Source organism: Odocoileus virginianus, chromosome 11 (assembly GCF_023699985.2).
Source record: "Odocoileus virginianus isolate 20LAN1187 ecotype Illinois chromosome 11, Ovbor_1.2, whole genome shotgun sequence".
Classification (NCBI taxonomy): Eukaryota; Metazoa; Chordata; class Mammalia; order Artiodactyla; family Cervidae; genus Odocoileus; species Odocoileus virginianus.
The window spans coordinates 16,435,243-16,460,794 of record NC_069684.1 but is presented as its reverse complement, the minus strand read 5'-3'; the positions used below and the strand labels follow the sequence as shown (position 1 = coordinate 16,460,794).

At 43.1% G+C, this 25,552-nt stretch overlaps 1 protein-coding gene across 2 annotated transcripts; it reads right to left on the bottom strand.

The window, feature by feature from the left end:
- Positions 1–5,689: 5,689 nt before the first annotated feature.
- RNASEL (ribonuclease L) lies at positions 5,690–25,526 on the bottom strand. Of its 2 annotated transcripts, XM_020908991.2 has the most exons (7): positions 25,398–25,526; positions 21,181–22,842; positions 14,277–14,362; positions 12,650–12,855; positions 11,619–11,751; positions 8,992–9,122; positions 5,690–8,320 (listed from the first exon to the last, which is right to left on the bottom strand). In XM_020908991.2, the coding sequence occupies exons 2-7, from the start codon at positions 22,652–22,654 to the stop codon at positions 8,176–8,178; spliced, it is 2,175 nt and encodes a 724-aa protein (XP_020764650.2). In that variant the 5' UTR covers positions 22,655–22,842; positions 25,398–25,526; the 3' UTR covers positions 5,690–8,175. The 2 variants fall into 2 exon arrangements, 1 of the variants encoding a protein (XP_020764650.2); XR_011490277.1 differs by lacking the exons at positions 5,690–8,320; positions 8,992–9,122 and adding an exon at positions 12,309–12,488 and having other exon boundaries at positions 11,623–11,751.
- Between the last annotated feature and the right edge of the window lie 26 nt (positions 25,527–25,552).

Here is a 25,552-nt window from a genome sequence, read left to right as displayed (position 1 = left end):
CAAAATCACAAAAACAGAATCCCACCTAATACTCCAGAAGAGGAGAGAAATTTTCAGGAGAGAAAGAGAATGAAAGTCTCTGGATTGATAGTTCTCTCTGCTGGAGTGCATCCCTCTTGGAGATAAGAAATCATTTTAGGATTCTTGTGTTAAGCTTTCACAGGCTTCTAATAGGGATAAACATAGTGATAGGCACACACTAATCTTTAAAAACAATAAAAATAAGTATGATTAACATCTAATCCTGTTAATGTTTCTCTAGAGCCTCTGAAAATCCAATCCCCCTGTTTTATTCCATTCACTTCTCTCTATTTGTTATCAGCCTTTCTTAAGCTAAGCATACAGTCCATAAAGCAATTAAATCATGACTCCAGTGAAAAACACTGTAGAAGAAATGAGACATTGTGACACTTTTTTCCCTTGATATTTCTATTTCCTGCAATAGGAGAAGAGAGAAGGAGCATGACAGATTTGCTGCAAGCCTGTCATGAGCTAGGTGATTAACAACAGCAGCAACTGGTATTAGGTGCCTACTATATGTCAGGGACTGTGCTGGCTGCGTTGGCAACCCTGAGAGCCCAAAGGGAAAGTTGGATTTCCCAACATTTCCTCTGGAGGGAGGTTCTGCTGCACTTTATCCAAAGCATCTTGAAACCTCACTGTCCTAAAGTGGAGGCAAGTAGGCAATGAGAAGAAGCTGCCCTTGGAGTGAGCCCCATGACTTACCAGTTTCCCAGGCTGCAGGAGTAACCCTTCAAAAATCAATTATAGTGAATTTAAGAAGCATTTCCTATGCACCTATAACATGTCAGACACCATGCCAGGCTCCAGGGGAACAGGCATAAACGCCACCTGAATACAGCACATGGGGTAGAGTTGTTGCCTTAGTGTATGCAAGCTAACACCAAAGAAAGTTTCATCTGCAAACGAACTTCAGAGGAAGCTGGGCTGGTGGGAGGGATGACAGACTGAGAGTCCATGAGCCTGACTCTATTACTGCTTGGTTATTCCACAGGCCAGGGGAAGTTAGGGACCTGACATCTGCTTCTCTTATAGGCAAATGTCTTTTGAGAGACACCAGAAAGCATCCTAATCTCCTTCCCTACCTCCCCACATGACACCTGCTGTCACACCTTTCAATTGTATACTTTTCAGGCCCTCAGCATTCATTGAGAGACCCATATTAACATGACAGAGACCTCTGGGGGCAGAGTTCAGTTCAGTTCAGTCGCTCAGTCATGTCCAACTCTTTGCGACCCTGTGAATCGCAGCACGCCAGGCCTCCCTGTGTCCATCACCAACTCCCGGAGTTTACTCAAACTTATGTCCATCGAGTCGGTGATGCCATCCAACCATCTTATCCCCTGTCATCCCCTTCTCCTCCTGCCCCCAATCCCTCCCAGCATCAGGGTCTTCTCCAATGAGTCAACACTTCGCATGAGGTGGCCAAAGTATTGGAGTTTCAGCTTCAGCATCAGTCCTTCCAATGAACACCCAGGACTGATCTCCTTTAGAATGGACTGGTTGGATCTCCTTGCAGTCCAAGGGACTCTCAAGAGTCTTCTCCAACAACACAGTTCAAACGCATCAATTTTTCAGCACTCAGCTTTCTTCACAGTCCAGCTCTCACATCCATACATGACCACTGGAAAAACCATAGCTTTGACTAGATGGACCTTTGTTGGCAAAGTAATGTCTCTGCTTTTTAACATGCTATTTAGGTTGGTCATAACTTTCCTTCCAGGGAGTAAGTGTCTTTTAATTTCATGGCTGCAATCACCATCTGCAGTGATTTTGGAGCTCAGAAAAATAAAGTCAGCCACTGTTCCCACTGTTTCCCCATCTATTTCCCGTGAAGTGATGGGACCAGATGCCATGATCTTAGTTTTCTGAATGTTGAGCTTTAAGCCAACTTTTTCACTCTCCTCTTTCACTTTCATCAAGAGGCTTTTTAGTTCCTCTTCACTTTCTGCCATAAGAGTGGTGTCATCTGCATATCTGAGGTTATTTCTATTTCTCCTAGCAATCTTGATTCAAGCTTGTGCTTCATCCAGCCCAGTGTTTCTCATAATGTACTCTGCATATATGTTAAATAAGCAGGGTGACAATATACAGCCTTGATGTACTTCCTTTTCCTACTTGGAACCAGTCTGTTGTTCCATGTCCAGTTCTAACTGTTGCTTCCTGACCTGCATACAGGTTTCTCAAGAGGCAGGTCAGGTAGTCTGGTATCCCCATCTCTTTCAGAATTTTCCACAGTTTATTGTGATCCACACAGTCAAAGGCTTTAGCATAGTCAATAAAACAGAAATAGATGTTTTTCTGGAACTCTCTGGCTTTTTTGATGATCCAGCGGATATTGGCAATTTGATCTCTGGCTCCTCTGCCTTTTCTAAAACCAACTTGAACATCTGGAAGTTCACAGTTCACATATTGCTGAAGCCTGGCTTGGAGAATTTTGAGCATTACTTATACTAGCGTGTGAGATGAGTGCAATTGTGTGGTAGTTTGAGAATTCCTTGGGATTGCCTTTCTTTGGGATTGGAATGAAAACGGACCTTTTCCAGTCCTGTGGCCACTGCTGAGTTTTCCAAATTTGCTGGCATGTTGAGTGCAGCACTTTTACAGCATCATCTTTCAGGATTTGAAATAGCTCAACTGGAATTCCATCCCCTCCACTAGCTTTGTTAATAGTGATGCTTTCTAAGGCCCACTTGACTTCATATTCCAGGATGTCTGGCTCTAGGTGAGTGATCACACCATCATGAAGATCTTTTTTTACAGTTCTTCTGTGTATTCTTGCCACCTCTTCTTAATATCTTCTGCTTCTGTTAGGTCTATACCATCTTTGTCCTTTATTGAACTCATCTTTAAATGAAATGTTCCCTTGGTATCTCTAATTTTCTTGAAGATATCTCTAGTCTTTCCCATTCTGTTGTTTTCCTCTATTTCTTTGCATTGATCACTGAGGAAGGCTTTCTTATCTCTCCTGGATATTCTTTGGAACTCTGCATTCAAATGGGAATATCTTTCCTTTTCTCCTTTGCTTTTCACTTCTCTTCTTTTCACAGCAATTTGTAAGGCCTCCCCAGACAACCATTTGGCCTTTTTGCATTTCTTTTCCATGGGGATGGTCTTGATCCCTGTCTCCTGTACAATGTCATGAACCTCCACCCATAGTTCATCAGGCACTATCAGATCTAGTCCCTTAAATCTATTTCTCACTTCCACTGTATAGTCATAAGGGATTTGATTTATGTCATACCTGAATGGTCTAGTGGTCTTCCCTACTTTCTTCAATTTAAGTCTGAATTTGGCAATAAGGAGTTCATGATCTGAGCCACAGTCAGCTCCCGGTCTTGTTTTTGCTGACTGTATAGAGCTTCTCCATCTTTGGCTACAAATAATATAATCAATCTGATTTCGGTGTTGACCATCTGGTGATGTCCACGTATAGAGTCTTCTCTTGTGTTGTTGGAAGAGGGTGTTTGCTATGACCAGTGCGTTCTCTTGGCAAAACTCTATTAGCCTTTGCCCTGCTTCATTCCATACTCCAAGGCCAAATTTGCCTGTTACTCCAGGTGTTTCTTGACTTCCAGGATCAACCAAACACAACAAATTCTACCAAACCACCTATTCAGTGCCAAACACAATGAACAAGAAAAAAAACCTCAAACTTCTAGATGTTTATATATTAAAGAAAGGCTTATAATGAGATAATTCTAACTTAAGGGTGACATATTACACTCATAGGAGCATTTACTTCTCCATCCAGTAAAAATATATCAAAATTTAATTTGTTCCAGGCACTGTACTAAGTGTCAGAGATGGAATATAATGGTGAATATGACAGCAGTAGTGCTATCACGGAGCTTATGTTATCATCATCATGAAGAAGAAAGTTTTTTTAATGTGAAAAAAATTTGATAATCTCAGATAACATTCAGATAGTGCTATGGTGTCCTCAAAAATAATGACAGTTATGAACAACTTTGGATAAGGGGAAGGCCCATCAAAGTACAGATACTATAGCTGAGAATTAAATGATGAAAGGGAATTAGATCCAGGTAGAGGGGCGAACAAGAGCCACAACCTCCAGGAAGCAAAGGTCTCAGCATTCTTGAGGAACAGAGATAAGGCCAGTATGGAAGGAGTTGAGCCTGCCAGGTAAGAAAGCAAAGCAATGAACACAATAATATAGATGCCGCCAGCTCACATAAGGCCCTGCATATGGTGGCAACAGTTGGGTTTTATCCTAACTGCCATGGAAAGTCACTGAAGGATTTTCATCAGGGAAGTGACCCAATGTGATCCATGTTTTTTCAAGATCACTTTGTGGATAAAAGATTATTGGAGCATGAGGAAGAAAGCACAGTAGCCAATTTCAAGGCTCACGTTTCAGTCCACACAAGAAATGATGATGGTCAGAGCACAGCAGACACAAATGGCTGTGAACAGATTTAGAATTTATTTTGGTGTGAGAATCTACTGGACTTGTTAATAGATCAGGTGTGGGGGCATGGGGGAAAAAAGCATAAGATGGATAATTTGTAGGCAATTAGGTGGATATACTTCAGAACATGGATATCTGCCCGTTTGTGATGATACTAGTCATGGCTCTTGGAAAGAACACTGCAGGGAAACAGAAAAGAGTGACTTGCTTGAGGATTAATTTGGGGACACTCGGTGGTTAGTGCTGAGCAGAGGAGGAGTAGCTGGCAGAGGACAGTGTGGAGGAACAACCAGTGGGGAAGAAGAGCAGGTGAGTGTGAGCCTGAGGGTGCTGAAGAAGACGGGGCCATGGGCAAAAGGAGAGTTATCTGAATCAGCTGTGGTGTAAGCTTCATGAAGACAGAGAAGGACCACTGGATTTGGTTGCTCTGAAGGTCATAGGTAATTTTGACCTCCTAGGCTTAACGAAGGGATGGATGAAAAGCCCCGAGACACATCCTCACAGTGACCACCCAGCCTACCTGAACTCCTGTAGCTGAGGATTAGATGATGAAAAGGATGATCAAAAGCCATATTTGGCTGTCCAGAAAAACCACGCTCTATGGACTTGCAGAACTGGGTTTGCACCTTGGCTCGTCCACTTAGTACCCATACTTCGCAAACCTTTCTAAGCATTAGTTGCATCTTCTATAAAATGGGAATAATTGCATCTATGGCAGTGTTCATGCATGTTTCGGGATGTCATATGTAAAATTATTTGGCTCTAGAAAGCAGTAGGTGCTCAAGAGGTGGTAATGATTATTCTTAACATAATTTTCTCTCTTATGTTGCTTGTTTAGTGCATTCTAGGCAGGCAAGCTCCCCTCATCTCTGTGTAACTGGCACCTCTGCTTGACAAGTCCATGCACAGAATCACGGTGCCTAACACAGTATCTAACATGAACTACAAGCTCAATTAAATGTTTGTGATAATGGCAACTGAATCAGAAATATTTGCAGCATATCCACAGAAACCCTTAGAGGATTAAAGCGGGGAGAAAAATGATCAGATCTTTTTCTACAAGGACATCCAGGGTGTCCCAGATTAATGGAGGGCTAAAATTAGGTTCTTTTTCCCATTACTAAAGGGCAGAATGCCTTTCTTAAAATTTACCCAGGAGTTAATCATTGAGCATTTCCTACTGTAGATATCACCACTCTCTAAAGTGGAAATGTCACTCAGAAAATCAGACATTCAGATAATTCAAAGTTTTACTGAATTTTACTAATGGACATTTGATTGTCATATCTAGGTACTCACTACAAATCAGAAAATCAAATCTTACTTTTAAAACTGCTGCTCCTGAAACCTTAAAGAAAAGTCTTAAGTTTCTTCCAGCGCTTGTTAATTTCATTCCATAACACCTGTTTTTAGACCACCTCCTTTTAAATATTTTTTATTTATCTATTGGCTGTGCCATGAGGCATGCAGGACCTTAGTTCCCTGACCAAGGATCAAACCTGTGCCCCTTGCACTGGAAGCGCAGAGTTTTAACCACTGGACAACCAGGGAAGTCGATACCATCTCCTTTTCATTTTTTATTTTTATTGGTGTACAGTTGAGCAAAGCAGGTCAGCTATATGTATACACATATATCCCCTCTTCCTTGGATTTCCTTCCATTTAGATCACCACAGGGCACTGAGTAGAGTTCCCTGAGCTATACGGAGGCCACCTTCTTTTTATGTATTTATTTGTAGATGTTTGTTTATCTGTTTGTTTATGGCTGTGCTGGATCTTCACTGCTGCATGCGGGCTTCCTCTAGCTATGGCATGGGCTTTGGAGCACAGGCTCAGCCGTCATTGCACACAACAATGAGGGGCTTAGTTGCCCCTCGGCTTGTGGAATCTTCCTGGCCCAGGGATCAAACCCCTGTTCCCAGCACTGGCAGGCAAATTCTTAACCACTGGGCCACCAGTGGTGGTACTGGCGTTTTTTAAAAACGAACCTCCTTTTTAAAAAAGAACCTAAGAGACATGTTCTTCCCCAGCTCCTCTCACTACAAAGCTACATCTTCACCACCACAGTGAGGATAAATGGAAAGAAATCAGGCTCCAAGCCAGAAAATCTTTTCAGATCGAGACGGTGACACTTCCTATGCATTAGAGGAAATCAACGCATCTCTAACCTTAGTTTCCTCATCTGCGAAATGAGGATCATAATGCTTACCTTACAGGATTATTTATAAAACTAAAAGATAAAATATGCAGGTGTAATTTATAGATTATAAAACACCATCAAAATGTCATCTACATATATTACTCATCTATGAAGATGGATTGTTCATTTTTCAATGAATAATTATTGATCATTGGCAGACATTTTGCTAGACTGTAATGACACACATCAATATATCAAGGGCCCTAAGGGGCTCAGATTCCATGGAGGAAGCGCCACGCTCTGGGTGGAGAGAAGCATGCTCTGGGGTGGCTGTGGTGCTCGGGAGCAGACAGGACGCTCAGATGGCGGTGTGGAAAGTGAGGGGCTTCAGAGGACTTCCTGAGGAGGCGACCCGGGTGCTGTCTCATTACAGATCCTAAAGCAAGACATCAGACTCTGGTCACTCCTTCGTGAGGTGGGCCACACACTCCACAGTCCTGGGCTCCCAGCCAGTTCAAAGGTGTCACAGCCTCTTAAGGCAGAGTTTCTCATCCTCAGAGCCACTGATATTTTAGCTAGATAATTCTCTTTGCGGGGGGTGCTGTCCTGCGCATATCATAGAGCATTCAGCAGCATCCCTGACCTCTATCTACTGGAACGCCAGTACCACCCCCTACCCTCTGCTCGGACAGCCATTCTAACTGGCCGAATGGCCTCTGGAGCGCAAGATTGTCAACAGTTCAAAAGTACTGCCTTAGGTCATAGGAAATGAGCACGAGTGGCTCTAGAAGGAGCGCGGCACGTACTAGTTGGTGCTCAGCACATATTAATGAATGAATGGATGGATGAACGAGCCACCTAGAGTCCCTTTGACCTATTCTTTTTGGGTCTCATGCAGAAGAGCTCTGAGCTAGTCACTGAGTGCTAAGGTGACCGCATGAGTTAACAATAACACCACATCCATTTATACGGCACTCTGTGCAGGCTGTATAATCTGGGTCAAGTTGTTCAAACTCCCTGAGTCTGTCAGGCTCTTCAGTTCCTAAATGGGGACATTAATCCTATCTTGCAAGGTTGTTGGAATAATTACTTGAGATAATTGATGTAAAAATAAAGCATTAGGGGTCTAGGAACTCACTCCTTTGGTGCAATTGACAAGAGGATGCCATCTTAGCAGGATGCCTTCTCAGCTCCTGCCACTAAGCTTTACTAAGGACCAAAGTAGTTTGAGCATACACTTTTTGTTGTTGTTGTTGTAGTAAACGTGGAGAATGTTGAGCACTGCACCAGGAACTGACACATCGGCTACGCAATTTATCACTCACAAGCAACGACGTTAGTCAAAAGGCCCAGGGAATTCCCTGGTGGTCCAATGGCTGGGACTCCACACTTCCACTGCAGAGGGCCCAGGTTCAATCCCTGGTGGGGGAAACAAGATCCCACGTGCTGCATGGCATGGCCAAAAAATAAAAATAAAAAATCAAGAGTCCCAGAGAGTTGTGACTCGCACAGCAAAATTGTACCTCCCTGAATTCAAAAGGCACTACTAGGGCTGGCCAGCCTGCTTACCACCACCAATTCCATCACACGTCGGCTTTGTTTGGATTGAGATTTTTTGGAAAATGCTTTGCATATTCTGTGTTCTGTAGTTTCTTATAGACATACATGACCAGATCAGGAAATTTCTCCTGAAAATACTGGGAAGGTTCTCCAATTTTTGACTTCATCCTGAAATGAAACAGAAATATTTTGATATGCCTGCCCCAAACTCTGCATCCTCCCTTTTACAGTATATGGCCCTGGAGATTTTTTTTTTTTTTTGCTCCCCTGGTGTCTATAGCAGAATAAACAAAGACTTTGGAATCTGACAGAGCAAGATTAATCTCCTGACTGTTCAACTAACAGTAAATTTCATCAACTTAAGTTTTTTTGTGCCTCAGTTTTATTATCTATAAAATGGACATAGTACAATTCTACAATCTCTTATCTACAATGCTGAAATCCAAAAGAGCCCTGAAAACTGCAAATTTTGGGTGAGTCTGCAACTGAGGTTTTTGGTAGCAAAAGCTAACTGAATTAACATGGGGCTACACTTATAATGTACATTCGTTTTGCCCGGCCACCCAGTCCCCTGTGTTTCTTCTCACAAGAGTCGCTAGCCTTCTGTTCAAGCAGGCTCAACAAAAACTGAAAAGGAAGATGAGAACCTTATGGGAATGTCCATCACTGACTATAAGACCCTTGTGGTGGGCCTTTTCCAAACAGAAGGGAGGAATGATTTTCCCTTCATCAAAATAAGTTTTCTTCTTTCCATCGAATAGCAGATATAAACTTAGAACTGGAATTTTTAAATTATTCTCATCTCATATATGACCTATAAGAGCAAAAACAGTTCTTACTTTGTATTCTTTTGTTCATTAATGTGCTCTCCCAAATTCCGGATGAACTTCAGCAGGTCACCTACAGTGTTCTGATAGGTATTCCCTTTTTTATAAAACGCATTCATTTTTTTCATCACAGATTCATCAACCTAAAGAAAAATTACACAAAAATGTGGTAACAACACAAAATAAATCCTGATAGAATGTTAATACAAAAAGGCAGAATACAAATTTGAATATATGCCAAAATTACAACTAATTAATAAAGCAAATTAATAGAAAAGAATGGAAGTAAACACTGTACACCATAGTGCTAACTGTGGTTGTATTTGGATGTGGAACGATAAATAACTTTAAATTTGTGTATCTATTTTCCAAGAGAATTGTTTTCATAGAAATTAACTACAGTAAAACATGGTTTAGGAAATCATTGGCTACTACATGAGGAAATTTGCTCATTATACTATACAGTACTGCTATCCTTGTGGCCACCTTTTCAAATTCATACCTGATTACATCTCCTCTTTAAAGAGGGCTGTCCTGACTGAGACCAGGCCTTGCAGCCATTGCCGTAGTGAGTGTGGCTGTTCTTTGTTTTGTTTGTAGTTATGTTTCCCAAAGTTACATATTTCTCCTTGTCCCGAGGTGTCCCAGGGCAGCTGCTCTCATATTAGTAATGCCTTCTTCTTTGTGCTCTCACTTTTTTTTTCATTTTTTTTTTAAATTTTTAGTTGGAGGATGATTACTTTATAATACTGTGTTAGTTTCTGCCATATAGCAACATGAATCAGCCATAAGTATATACATATACTTATATGTATATGTATATAAGTATATACATATGTCCCCTCCCTCCCACCTCCACCCCTCTAGGTTGTCACGGAGCACCTCATTTGAGCTCCCTGCATCATACAGCAAATTCCCACTGACTATTTGTGCTCACACTCTTTGTAGACAGTTCTGATATTTAGAAATAGTTTGGAGTAAGAGAATAAGATGCAACAACCATGAAGCCAGAGGGCCCCTTAGAAAGAGTAACTGGTGACTAGAAGGCTGCCCAGGTGATACTATCAGTTCCTTACAGAACTTACTGGGTAGCAGAAAAGACAGATGTTAAGCCAACAACTATGAGTGTGATGTGTGGTCTAGAGGCAGACAAGGGAAGGAAAGCAAAATGAGACCCAGAAACGAGGAGGCATGGGAGAAGCAGAGTCCTACCTCAGGCCTAAGATATGGAAGCCGTTGGTCCCACTCAAAGATTTGAGAGTTGTGGATTTTCCCATAATGCTCTGCTCATATCTCAGGGGTACCCAGCATGTATCCCACAGCCATCCCTTCTGTAGGCCTCTCAGCCCCACTTGGATGCCATACTCTGCTTTGTATATCCATGACCTTGCATGGTCCTAACACACACTGGTATTTGATAGATGTCTGCTAATTCATAATAGTGAAAGTTCTGATAGTGCCAATTAGACTGAATGAGTGATTAATTATTATGCTCCACTATAAGTGCATGTGTACTAAGTTGCTTCAGCCGTGTCTGACTCTGTACGACCCCATGGACTGTAGTCCACCAGGCTACTCTGTCCATGGGATTCTCCAGGCAAGAATATTGAAGTAGGCTGCCGTGCCTTCCTTCAGAGGATCTTCCCAACCCAGGGATCAAACCCACGTCCCTTGTGTCTCCTACATTGGCAGGTGGGTTCTTTACCATCAGTGCCACCTGGGAAGCCCATGTTCCACTATATTGAATTCAAGTTGGGTAGACCTTCTCTGGAAGAGAAGGAATTTGAAAGATGATTGTTTTTTTGTTTTTTTTTTTTTAATTTTTATTAGTTGGAGGCTAATTACTTTACATCATTACAGTAGTTTTTGTTATACATTGATATGAATTAGCCATGGATTTACATGTATTCCCCATCCCAGTCCCCCCTCCCACCTCCCTCTCCACCCGATCCCTCTGGGTCTTCCCAGTGCACCAGGCCCGAGCACTTGTCTCATGTACCCAACCTGAGCTGGTTATCCGTTTCACCCTAGATAATATACATGTTTCAATGCTGTTCTCCTGAAACATCCCACCCTCTCCTTCTCCCAGAGTCCACAAGTCTGTTCCATACATCTGAGTCTCTTTTTCTGTTTTGCATATAGGGTTATCGTTACCAAAAGATGATTGTTTTTTGTTTTTCTGTTTTCTCATCCATAAAGTAGGTGTGGGTGTGTGGGTGCTCAATGCTGGGCTATTCACCAGCATCAGAGGCAGCCAGTCTCCCTGGATGGAAATGCCCCTGTGGAAGTACCTCCCTTGGATTAAACTCTATTTAATCAGCTGCTCTTGTCACAATGGAAATAGAATTATTAGTCAGACCTCACTCAGAAAATACAGCTTGAGAGAAAGTCACAGAAGAGGAAAAGGCTTTTGGGCTGTGAAAAGTCCATTCTAAAGAGGAGCCTAGATGAGTATCTCAGGAGGACGTGGCCTGGAGCAGAGATCAGAAGAGCTGAGGGGGTCTGGGATGGGAGGAGGACAAGGAAAAGCCCTCCTACCTCTTGGTTGAACCAGGCTCATAGTATAAAAAAGTTAAGAAAACCAACATAACAGGTTCTTATTCCTGGAATAACTCCCAGACCATATAAGTTGTTCATACCTCATTTGTCCACTGGGAAAAACTTGTGGGAAGTTCAGATGTTTCAGGTTGCAGAAGCTGGAGGATCTTGCCATCAGTATTTCGTGTTTTGATGTCAGATTCATTTCCCACATCCCGGAGGGTCCGGTAGCGGCTGAGAATGACAGAATGATCATGATCATTCCACCCTTCCCACTTTTCCCAGAAAGAGAAAACTATTAGGTTTTGGCATTTGATAAGAGTAGTAAAAGCATGTCTCTAAACAATCTGCACAATAGGAGAGCTCTCACTCTCTCTTTTTGCCCGAATCATTTTTCTATTCTTCAATGGAAAAAAATCAGATCCAGAGAAGTTAAGTCACTCCTCCGATGACATCCACCCAGGAAACTCAAAGCCTGGGTCTGCTGATTCCCAGCCTGACTCCTGCCCGCCTCACCATGATGGTTAATTTCATCTGTTAATTTCACCAACCACGCACATAGCACTCAGATTAAATATTACTGTGGGTGTGTCTGTGGGGATGTTTCCAGAGGAGATTAGCATTTGAACCAGTGAAGCAGAGAGCCCTTCCCAGTGCGAGTGGGCATCATCCAATCTATGGACAGCCTGAACAGAATGAAAGGGGAAATTTGCCATCTCCCTGCTGATCACTTTGGCTGGGACATGGTTCTAATCCTGCCCTCAGTTCTCCAAGTTCTCAGGCCTTCAAACCTTTACTGGAATCTGCATCTTCAGCTCTCCTGGTTCCCATGCCTTTGAATTCAGACTAAATTATACAACTGAATTTCCTGGGTCACCAGCTTGAAGAGGGCAGATGGTAGAACTTCTCAGCCCCAGTATTGCATGAGGCATTTCCTTATTTTGTATATATATCAGGTTAGTTGAAAAGTCCTTTGGGAAAAAAAGAAAGAAAAGTTCTTTGGGGTTCTTCTGTAGTAACATCTTATGGAAAAACCCAAATGAACTTTTTGGCCAACCCAATATAAAGAGCCCTGACTAATACACTCACCATCTCCATCCTAGAGGCCTATAATAGACATTGTTTTCCTTACCTCTCCCAACTCCAAAAGAAGGGATGAGCCAGCAGGCCACTCAGATGGCCCTTCACATTGTCCCCAGGAACTAAGAGATGCTGAATGAGGTCCCGAGTTTCCTTATCTGGAGAACGCTCAACCAGCTCTTCAGTTCTTAGGTCCTTCAGCATCTCAAAAGAAACGTTTCCCTTGTTTACCACACACAGGACCAGCAGCCCCAGGGCCTGCACAGAAGCCATGAGTGAATGAAAGTCACTCAGTTGTGTCTGACTCTCTGCAACCCCATGCACTGTAGCCCACCAGGCTCCTCTGTCCATGGGATTCTCCAGGAAAGAATACTGGAGTGGGTTGCCATTCCCTTCTCCAGGGGATCTTCCCCACCCAGGGATCAAACCCAGGTCTCCTGCATTGTAGGCATATTCTCTACCCTCTAAGCCACCAGGGAAGCCCATAAATCAAGTCAAAAGTGCTTATGAATTAGTACTCTATTTGGGGAACTTTGGAGGGTGGGGCACAGGCTATGAGCAAATGGAAAATGGGTAGAATCTCAAGGAGCCCACAGGTTGGGCATGAGCCTGGGCATGGAGAACTCTTCAAGAGAGTGTAGTTTAGTTTTATAAGGAGCAAAAGATAATCCCAGGCCAGAGCTGTCAGAGCAGACTGCTTAGAGGAAGAGGAATTTGAGCTAGACCTCAAAGTACAGATAGAATTTTTAGATAAACCAGGGAAAGGGAGAGGTTTTAAACAAGGGGCAGCGGGTGCTCAGAGTCTGGCTAGGAACAGGGACTTTGGGTTGGGCCTGTGTCAGGCAGGAGATTAAAAGAGCCAGACCAGGTCCAGAAGAACACAGTGAACACCCCAGGAGTCAGGACACAGCAGGGAGGAAAGACTAGGGACGAGGCCAGCACAGGAACTTCTGCACTAAGACACCAGTCAGGGAAGGGGCTCAGATCTGGAGCCACTGAGCCAGAAAGGCCAGGTGTGGATGGAGAGTTCTTACCAACTGGGTTGGAAGTTCAGCACCCTGGAGAATTCCAAGGGGCGGGCTGCCCTAACGGGTCAGAGTCTATCCAGGAGCTGTGGTCTACAGAGGTTATATGTCTCCCGGTTTGTCTCCTCTCTGGGGAAACAGTTATTTAGGATCTTAACCCGTGGGGCCAACTATAGTCTCTTTTGAGCTAGGGATCAATCCCGTCGTTCCCATGTGCTTCAGAGGGCCTTAGTATCTGGCCCTCCTAGGAGTTTAGCACATGCATTTGAATAGATTGGGAAAAGAAATCTCATTTACTTTGTCTTCAGGCATCAAATACTTCCTACAGGAATTGTGGAATTATTCTGGAGAAATCTCCTGGAGGTAATTCTTCAAGAAATGTGGCATGCTCAATGTATTTTCCATTTATCCTGTGAGGGTAGAGAGACATCCAAAGAGATGCAGAAACGGCCACAGCAAGGACCAACTCCACACCCACCCAGAGAGATGCTGTTGTCTGCAAGGGAGTGGGGGCCATGCATACTGAGGAAATGCCTTGAAACTTCTTTCTTTCCTAGGTGAAATAGGAACATCCTTTAATTGGCCACAGGAAGTAAGATAATGAATGAATAAGGAAGTAGAGAGATGGAAAAGTAAACTGTTTCTAGAAATTACCTCTAGATCTCTCTTGATTTCCTGTGGATCGCCAGTCCCCTTGATGCTTTCATCAAAATCTGCCAGGCAAGCAGCATTCTTGGAATCTAAAGGAGAGTTTGTGGAGAGGCACTGAAATTGCTTATTCTTGGGGGGGATGTATGGAGAGAGTAACATGGAAACTTACATTACCATATGTAAAACAGATGGCCAATGGGAATTTGCTGTATGGCTCAGGGAACTCAAGCTGGGGCTCCATAACAACCTAGAGGGGTGGGAGGTGGAAGGGAGGTTCAAGAGGGAGGGGGCATGTATACTGTGGCTGATTCATGTTGACGTTTGGCAGAAACCAACACAATACTGTAAAGCAATTATCCTGTACAAGCAATTATTGAGAAAATCCTCAATCCCCGTGTTAAAATTAATTTACATAAATCTGTTACTCAATCAATGTACAATCCATCATCACTGAGGAAGACAATGATGAGCTCATATCTGCCTTATTTACTTTTCAAAACAGTCACGTGCACTGTGTTCTTTGACCTGCTGGTATCTGCTAAGAGTAGGACTTACATTTTATCCATCCCAAGCCAGGGGGTGGGGAAGTATGAGGATAAGTGTAGCCAGCTCCCCCTTCATGCAATTCTTGGGGTCAAAGAGCACAGATTTGTAAAGAAGCTGCTGGCAGGAGTTAAGGTTACGTCCTATAGCTGAAGAACAACTGGACCCTAGAGCTGAAGGGTCCAAATCCAAGACCACCTTAGCATAGCATTCCACCAAATCAAACCCACTCACCACTGCCCACTCTGACATTGTCATCTGTGACCGCGAGTCAACCACGTGCTTCTAATGAGTCGATGCCTCCCTCCCCTCTTCAGCATCTTCCTCCTTTGAAGGAAGCCACTGAGTCCTCAGAAAGAGGGATAAGAGAGGTGGGGAACAAAGTCAAAGATGATTTGTCCTCAAAGAGGTGGCCTAAAGGAATCTGAGAAGGAAGGCTGGGTAACCACAGATACCAGCCAGCACAACTGTTACTCAGAGCCCTTTCATTATGAATCTGGACCTCAGCATTGTAGGGAAATCCAGAGTCTAACAAAAATGAACCCATCAAATTGTTCAACAAATGTTTAGTGAGAGAAAAAATGATGGTGAGGAAGGAGAACACAGTCCTGGCTCTACAGAGTTTAGAGTCTCTGGGCAAGGAGGCCAACGGTAAAGGAATAAATACATGGCTAAACATTAATTGCAGTTTTGAAAATGCTGGTCAAAAGTTCAGGATGCTCTAAAAGTGTACCATGAGAAGAGCTACATGGCTGTGTAGAGGGGGAGAAGTTTTCATTCCGGAAGAGATGCCTAGGGAATTTCCTGGAGACCCAGTGGTTAGGACCCCATGCTTCCAGTGTAAGGGGCATGGGTTCAATCCCTGATCAGGGGACTAAGATCCCGCAAGCCTTGGGGTGAGGTAAAAAAAAAAAAAAAGAGAGATGCCTAGAGAGAAAAGATGAGTAGAAATTGGATAGGTGAGTGGAATTGGGAAGAAAGGGAAGAGAAAATTCCAGATAGGAATTCATGGAGAATGCCTGGGGTGGCAAGATAGCCTGTAATGAGATTGAAGGAGCAGATAGGGTGTACATAATAAATCACAGACTGTTTTCAATTATTTCAATAATTCCCTTCACTTATTTAAGCCACTTTGTGTTTTCTGCTACTGAAATTTGAAAGTGCTTAACGGAACACTTCACATCTCTTCTAACATTTGATTTTTTTTTTTCCCATGAAAAGTGAAAGTGTTAAGTCACTCAGTCAAGTCTGACTCTTTGTGATCCCATGGATTGTAGCCCATCAAGGCTACTCTGTCCATGGAGTTTTCCAGGCAAGAATAGTGGAGTGGGGTGCCATTTCCTTCTCCCAGGGAATCTTCCTGATCCAGGGATCGAACCTGGTTCTCCTGCATCACAGGCAGTTTCTTTACCATCTGAGCCCATTTTTTTTTTTTTTTTTTTTAGTTTCAATAGACATGGTTAAAGTGCTATAAAAATTTTAAAGCTTTCACATAGTTTCTGTATACAACATCAAGAGGGACTTCGGCCCTGCTGACACCTGACTTGGTGCCAGTGGAACTGGTTTCACACTTCTGGCTTCCAGAACCATGAGAAATTAAATTCCTATTGTTTTAAGGCACCAAGTTTGTGACAATTTCTTTCAATAGCCATGGGAAATTTATACACTCGGTTATAGTTACGTTTCTTTGGGTGTAAATTCTCCTGTTTCATGCCTCTCTTTCATGGTGTTGTGAGGGTAACAGGCAGACGGGCCAGGGGTTTCCAAACGGAGGAAATAGGCTGCAAGTGTCAGACATTTTTTCTCTCTCTTAAGTGGCAGGAGGAAACAAACTACAGGTGTTAAGGTTTTTTTCCCCTTCTCTATACAAATTTAAAAAGAGGTTTCTCTTACAATTCTGTATTGCCAAGACGACACCTAGCTCCACCTGAACTTCAGTTCAGTTCAGTTCAGTTCAGTTGCTCAGTCGTGTCCAACTCTTTGCAACCCCATGGACTGCAGCATGCCAGGCCTCCCTGTCCATCACCAACTACTGGAGTCTACCCAAACCCACGTCCACTGAGTCAGTGATGCCATCCAACCATCTCATCCTCTGTTGTCCCCTTCTCCTCCTGCCTTCAATCTTTCCCAGCATCAGGGTCTTTTCAAATGAGTCAGTTCTTTGCATCAGCTGGCCAAAGTATTGGAGTTTCAGCTTCAGCATCAGTCCTAATGAATATTCAGGACTGATTTCCTTTAGGATGGACTGGTTGGATCTCCCTGCAGTCCAAGGGACTCTCAAGAGTCTTCTCCAACACCACAGTTCAAAAGCATCAATTCTTCAGCGCTCAGCTTTCTTTATAGTTCAACTCTCACATTCATACATGACTACTGGAAAAACCATAACCTTGACTAGATGGATCTTTGCTGGCAAAGTAATGTCTCTGCTTTTTAATATGCTGTCTAGGTTGGTCATAACTTTTCTTCCAAGGAATAAGTGTCTTTTAATTTCATGGCTTCAGTCACCATCTGCAGTGATTTTGGAGCCCAAAAAATAAAGTCAGCCACTGTTTCCACTGTTTTCCCATCTATTTGCTATGAAGTGATGTGACCAGGCGCCATGATCTTAGTTTTCTGAATGTTGAGCTTTAAGCCAACTTTTTCACTCTCCTCTTTCACTTTCATCCAGAGGCTCTTCAGTTCTTTGCTTTCTGCCATAAGGGTGGTGTCATCTGCATATCTGAGGTTATTGATATATCTCCTGGCAATCTTGATTCCAGCTGTGCTTCATCCAGCCCAGCATTTCTGAACTTAACTTTTCTCAAACCTTGAGCTAACCAATGCATTTTTCTTATGGAAATACTTGTCTTAAGCTATGTTAATGAACTATGTATTTACCCTAGACTCTGTCTTCAAGTCGGTTCACCTAAGACTCAGAACCCACTTGACAAACCAGTATGTTTTACTCATTTAATGAAACTCTATATTTACTTGGAAACCTGCCTTCAAGATTCATGTCAATCGTTTTATGACCCGGGATGACTCACCTGGAGCTAATGTTATCTGAAAATGCATGTTGTGGGTGAGGGGCCTGGTGCCAGTCTCTGAGTTTTGAGACATTTCCTTTCTCTAATTAGCAGACTGCTAGTAGCTATATAACATCTGGCTAAAGACTAGCAGGGGGGGCACTCCTTCTGCCCTCTTCTGATGTCTATGTCAGAAGCTTTCTCTATCTCTTATACTTTAATAAAGCTTTATTACACAAAAGCTGTAAGCGATCCAGCCTCATCACTGGCCCCGGATTGAATTCTTCTCCTCCAGAGGCCAAGAATCCTGGCATCTTTCGTGGTTCAGCAACAACCTTTCAGTATCAGCAACTCTTATAACTTTTTTTTTTTTTTTTGCCACATTGTGTGGCATGTGGGATTTTAGTTCCCCAACCAGGAATGGAACCCCAACCCCCTGCAGTGGAAGCAGGGAGTCCCAATCACTGAACCACCAGGGAAGTCTACCAGCAACTCTAAATATCTTAGGTGATTTCTGACATATGTTTTACATTACAGTTGAGACTCCCTGACATCCTGTGCATCCTGTTAATGCCACCCAACACAGAGGAGGGATGAGAGCATTGTCAGAGCTTCTGCTTTGCGTTTTTTTCAGTGAAGCTCTGGGGTAAGTGGGCCATGCCACTTAATAGTTGCTTTGGCAGACATCCTGTGTGATAACAGCTCTTTGTTTCTCTCTCTCTCTTTTTTTTTTCTGAATTCGAGTTTTTTAAAATTTATTTTTAATTGGAAGATAATTACTTTACACTATTGTGTTGGCTTCTGCCATAAAACAACGTGAATCAGCCATAAGTATAGCTACATCCCTTGTTCTTGAATCTTGCCCATCCACCCCTCTAGCTTGTCACAGGGCACTGTGTTGAGCTCACTCTGTTATACAGCAACTTCCCATTAGCTCTCTCTTTTATTCACGGTAATGTTATGTGCTACTCTCTCAGTTCATCCCACCCTCTCCTTGCCATCCGCCCCCCCACTTCAAACAATAAATGCTGAAGAGCGCGTGGAGGAAAGGGAATCCTCTTGCACTGTTGGTGGGAATGTAAATTGATACAGCCACAATGGAGAACAGTATGGAGATTCCTTTAAAAACTAGGAATAAAACTACCATATAACCCAGTAATCCCACTACTGGACACATACCCTGAGGAAACCATAACTGAAAAAGACACTTGCACCCCAAAGTTCATCACAGCACTATTTACAATAGCTTGGACATGGAAGCAACCTAACGTCCACCGACAGATGAATAGATAAAGAAGTTGTGGTACATATATATAATGGAATATTTCTCAGCCATATAAAGGAACACATTTGAGTCTTTCTCTTAAAATCATCAGTGGCTCAATGTCTCAAGTAGTCCCCCTGTCTGCAGACAGAAAGGCCTGTCATAGATGCTTGGTCCCTAGGGGAGAGGGCAAGTCCAGGGTTTGATCTTCCTAATTTCTACTGAGGTAGCAATCTGCCTGCTCTCTGGTCCTTGGTTCTCTCCTGTTTCTGGCTTCCATCGCTTTTGAGTGGTGCTTTTCTGTACTCTTCCCACTTTCATGAGTAATGTTTTTCTGTGGCATTCTGCATTTGTCCTGGGCTCCTGTGCCATTCTTCAATCCCATCCTATCTATGTTTAGTCTCTCCATGATTCCTCAAAGATTTTGTCCTCTAAGAATTCTTTTTTTAATGTTGATTTTAATTACAAATTCACTTAAAAATGTTTTCCCATCATTTGAAGAATTTAATACAGGGAAGAGTCTGCAGTATGTGCTAGGTTCACCACCTTAATGCATAGATATAATCAATTCTTTATTGTTCAAGCTTAGGAATGGAAGAAGCAGCACTAGAAATTTCGAAGAATAGGTATTCAGAAATTATTTTTCTTTAGAATGTGATGTGTGACCCTTTCGCATCAAGATCGGCAGGTAGAATTGGGAAGGTCCCCACCCCCAAATGAACCTCTAAGACTCTTTCTCACCAGGTAGAGTTGTACACACTTCCGGCCCTTGTCCGTCTCCCCAGCAACATTGCTTAAAACCAGGAGGGAGTGCCATGAGTACCTGTCCTCAAACTAAAGCCAGATCTTATGTGTACCTGTGTCTCTCTTCCAGCACCTTATATACTGCTCTCTGCCTCTAAATGCCCACACCTTCTTTTTGCCCTGGCCCCTCACACCATGTTTAAACTCAGTGTATATCTGTAGGTTAGGTATCCACATCCACTTTAGCCCTCTAGACAAGTACCTGGCCTTTGTTGGGCACGTACAATGTACAGGTGACTTGTCCATATGACACAGAGCACTTAAGACTTTGTAACAACCTTTTGAAGGAGGTATTATCAGTCCCAAGTGAGCAAACCAACACTCACAGAATTAAGCAACTTCCTTGAGGTTACAAAACTACAAAGTGGTAGGACTAGGTTATAAGGTTCCCTAAGCCTGGCTGAAGCTGAGGATCTTTCTAAATTATTATTTATGTTTGGCTGCACTGGGTCTTCATTGCTGCAAGAGGGCTTTCTCTAGCTGTGGACAGCAGCAGTTACTCTCTAGTTTTGCTTCATGGGCTTCTCATTTCGGTGACTTCTCCTGCTGTGGAGTACGGGCTCGAGAATAAGGGCTTCAGTAGTTGTGGCACATGGGCTTAGTTGCCTACTGACATGTGGAATCTTCCTGGATCAGGGATCAAATCTGTGCCCCCTGCATTGGCAGGCATCCTCTGCCAATTCTCAACCACTGGACCACCAGGGAAGTCCAAGCTGAGGCTCTTACTACTGCACTACCTTGCGCCCTGGGACTTCACACTCAGCTCTGCCTTCCTTGAATGTTGCTTTAGTGTATGGTTTTGTTTTACAAGAGTACATGCTGATTTGTTCAGCCTGCTTGCAGTGTGTTTCACTTGTCTCACATCTTATCCTGGATCCCAAGTTTGACTTCAGTTTTGCCATTAAGTTTCACGGTAACTGAGCACACACACAACATTCACCGTTAACTGCCACCTTGTCTGAAGGAACACACTTTCTAGATTCTCTTACTTACAGACTACTCTAAGAATTCAAACTTCTTGGAGTTGGCTCCATCCAAAACCTACATTCATATTTGTATTTGCCAAGGGCAGCATAAGGTTAGCCTGGTATTCCATGAGCTTCCTTCACCTCCACATGGAATAATACAGGTTCTACCTGGTAGCAGGGGGAACTGCACTGTAACTATGGATTTCCTACATTCATCCTCAAATTGAACAATCCACACTGACTCTAGTTCTTTCCTATTCTGCCATGAAAATCCGTTCCTCTGATAAAGACCCTACATTTCTAAGAGAAGATTGGGGACTCACCTATTAAGATGTTCTGTGGTTGCAGATCCTGATGAGTGTATCCAGACAGGTGTAGTTCCTCAACAGCCTTAAACAGAGATGAGAGGATGTTTCGGGCAAATTCATCTTCCTTATTTTGCATAGCCTCTCCTCTGCGGTCAGCCAAGTGCTTCTCCAGTGTGTGCTCACATAGGGCGAGGCACACGTACAGACAGTCCCCGTCGCTCTCACTGCCATAGAATGTCACCACGTGACGGTTGGCTCGGTTGCTCTGCAAACAAGAGACTTCATTTTGTCCCCTTGTGCTGCCTTCAGAGAACCGCTTCACGGCTACCTCTTGTTCCTCATAGAACCCCAGGTAGATGCCCCCTTCAGAAGTGTCAGCGATTTTATATTCTTCATCAATAAAGATCTTGAGTTTGCCTATCATAGGGCGGGATATCCTGCGGAGATGTTTCAGGGCCTCCCCCCAACGCGAGCTCTGAGGCTTCCAGGCTTTATCGGGAGGTTGAATGTCTTCTACAGCTCCATGCTGGCGAAGAAACTTTGCAAGGTCAGAGTCATAATTGCGCTTCGCTATTGTGACAAGGTCCCCGCATTTTGTGCTGGCTCCTTTAAGACACAGCAACTCGGCGATTTTCTTCAGCTTGAGTTCAACAGCAAGCAGCAGTGCTGTTTTACCCTCACTGTCTGTGTCATTAATCTCTATAGCTGTTTGTTCCAGAAGCATCTGCACCAGATCCAGGTTCTTCTTTTCCACTGCCAAGATCAGTGGCGTCTTCCTTCCTTCCCCCCTCACGTTGACATCAACCTTACAGTCCAGCAGAAGGCGAGTAATGGCTTTCACCTTCTCAACATCAGAGTTCAGAAGAGCATAGACCAAAGCATTTCTGCCCCTATTGTCCCGGGCATTGACATCTGCCCCCATCTCGTGAAGGAGGATCTCCACGACCTCTACATGCCCTCCTTCAGCAGCATCCATGAGGGCAGTGGCCCCTCCTTTCTTAATCCTCTCTTGATTCTCCACTGTCTTTCTGTGCAAATTCACCTCTGCTCCATTGTTATACAGGAACCTTAAGGCTTCGACTTGGCCATACACAGCAGCTTCCATGAAAGCTGTGAAGCCATTAACATCGCACTCATTGACATCTGCTACTTTGGGAAGTAATAGTTTGAGTAACTTCACGTCCCCGACAATCCCAGCAATGATGAAGGAAGTAGCCCCATTCTTCTTCCGCAGACAAGGGTCAGCACCATGACTAAGCAGAAGATCCACAATGTCCTCCCTGCCAATTTGTACTGCATTATGCAGAGGTGACCAGCCCCATTCTTCCTGGAAATTGACATCAGCCCCTCTTTCTAGCAATTGCTGGACCAACTCAATCTTTTCATCTTTCACAGCTTTAATCAACAAATGATTGTCTTCCCTTGAAGCCTTCCCATTGCTAGAGGGTGTGGGTCTTTCCTGACGGTTGTTATGGCTCTCTGTCTCCATGATGGTATATACCACTGGCTACAACTTTCTTGCCTTCTCTTTGAGAAAATGAAAACTTATCTCCTTGGGATTTGATCAAAGAGACATGGAACTGTTAGAAACTCCTGTCAGGGGAAATAGGAATTGTCTGGCTACAGGCCATCAGTATGAGGAGGCACTAATACTCTTGGGGTCTTCTGACTTTTCACCTGGAGATGAGAGAGGTAATTTGTAGTGTTATCAGAGTGAGAAAACATTTGAATTAGAGAAATTAATTTCACTAGCAATGTTTTCAAAACACATCTATCATAGAATTTTTTATTAGAGAATATTATAAATATATATCTTTTCATACTGTTCATGGGGTTCAAGCCTGAATATTCATTGGAAGAAATGATGCTGAAGCTGAAGCTCCAATACTTTGGCAACCTGATGTGAAAAGCTGACTCACTGGAAAAGACCCTGATGTTGGGAAAGAATGAGGGCAGGAGGAGAAGGGGGCAATAGAGGATGAGATGGTTAGACAGCATCACCAACTCAATGGACGTGAATTTGAGCAAGCTCCGGGAGACAGTGAAGGACAGAGGAGCCTGGTGTGTGCAGTCCAGGGTGTCACAAAGAGTCAGCCACAACTTAGCAACTGAACAGCAACAACAACATAAATATATGTAAATTTTATACAAGAAACGTATTACTCTATTCTCCCTCTGCTTAGAAACAGGAATAGTTAATATTTTAGTATAGTCTATAAATTATTTTTTAAAATAGTTGGGCTCATGATCTGTAACTTGTATTTGGCTTCCTTTCATTTAATACCTTACTATAAATAATGTCCTGTGTTATTACAAAGTATTTTAAAATATTTTAATATCTGCAATAGACCATTAGAGAGGTGTTTCAGTTCCCTAATACTGAGCAGATTTTTAAAGTAACTTTTAAACCAGAGTTTCAAAATTAGATTTTTTTTCACAATTCTAAATAATGTTGCAGCAAACTTAGCTTATTTTATCTTGTTTTCTTATGAGAGATCTTATAATATTATAATAGATTTCTTATGATTAATTTCAAAGAACTAAATGATCAGTCAAAGGCTATGATTGTTTTTAGGATTCTCAACCTATATTAATACATTTTTTTCCAATGCCATATAAACACACTCTTACTAGAAATAAATGACCTCTTTAAAAAACCAGAACCCTTATTTAATAAGAAAATACATGTTTTTCGCCAATCTGCATTTCTGGTTGAGCATGCTCAGTCCATTCCTGGCTCTTTGCAAGTGCAACAGTGTGCACTCCTATTCAAAGTAGTGTAGAGTAAGCAGCAGCCCACAACCTTTTTGGCACCAGGGACCGGTTTCATGGAAGACAATTTTTCCATGGAGTGGGGGTGGGGGAGGGGTGGGTTTGGAGATGATTCAAGAGCATTACATTTATTGTGCACTTTATTTTTATTATTATTACATCAGCTCCAACTCAAGTCATCTGGCATTAGATCCCAGGGGCTGGGGACTCCTGGAGTCGAGGAAAGAACTCGAACTCCCACCTCTGCAAGGTCGAAGTTTGGCCCCTCGCTGTGTAACTCTAGACTCTTCGTAATTGTGTAACCTTAGATTATCGAGTCTGAATTTTCTGTTCCCTCAAATGGGGGCAACAATAAATACAGCCCCCCATACAAAGTGCACTGAAGGAGGGAGAGGGGGAAACATTAGGCCTTCAATAAATGGTACAGCTAATTACATCACTTTATGAAAAGAAAAAAAAAAACCTTAACACATCCCGTTCTTCCCACCCAGTGCTTTACATGCTACACAAATAGGGAACCTAGGAAATGTCAATTTAGTCCAACTGCCCTCCATCAGATCTGAGCCATTTAGATGCAATTCAGAGGGCAGAGGGCAGCAAACTTACCTGAATGTTTATAACTGCTTCTGCTACAAAAATCACAAAGCAACTATTTTTCAGCAATCCCACCTGCCTGACAGTCTCAAAGCCTCTGCCCTCAGAGAGCTAACCAAATGTGCAGTGGAAGCACAGTCACCCAGCAATGAACTCTTTGGATCAAATGTTTATGTAAACAACTTTAGTGACAATGAGTGTGAGGTGGGCTGGAAAAGATCATGGAAAGAAAGAAGCTCAAAGAAATCTGGAGGATTCAGGGTTTCTTCAAACTTCTTTTCCTCTCTGCTTCCTTATTTATTCCAGGCACTTCCTTCAGCTGCTAGCTTCAAAGTAATACAATCATTTAAGAACACCACACCTTGGACTAACTTATGAGGAAATGAAAAAAAAAGAAAAAAGATAGTAGTAAGACTCCACGGCCTGTAGCCCACCAGGCTTCTCTGTCCGTGGAATTTTCCAGGCAAGAGTACTGGGTTGCCATTTCCTGTTCCAGGGAATAATAATAATAATAATAGTAATAAAAGAAACCCGAGTAAAACATCAGAGTAGAAAATAAAAACAGCTCAACAAAAGCCCTGCAAAAGGAGAGTCCTGCTTTCAGTTTCATTTTCCCCACAGGACCAGAGGAGCCTGATAAACAGAGATGCCTTGAAGAAATAATGTGTGGATTATGACAGAACCCTGGAAATCTCAGAAGGACTCAGGTGCAAAGGATCCCCTGGGACTGGCCGGCTAGCTCCGTGCGCTCCTTCCTCTCCCCAAGTTCCACACCCACTTCACCTCCAGTCCCCAAAGCCCGAGGAATCCTTCAAAGAAAACACCTTCTCAAGCTTTCCCAGCTCTCCTCCCTCTGCGTGTCCTACCTTCTAAACGCAGATACCTCCTCCTCAGTCATTCCTCCGGCGGCATCTAACCGTCAAATACTGTTGCCAGCAAGAAAGCAGGCCCTCCTGGGGACGGAGCCCGCGGGGCGGAACCCGGAGAGTGGCAGGAAGAGGAGGGAGCGTTGGCCACGCCC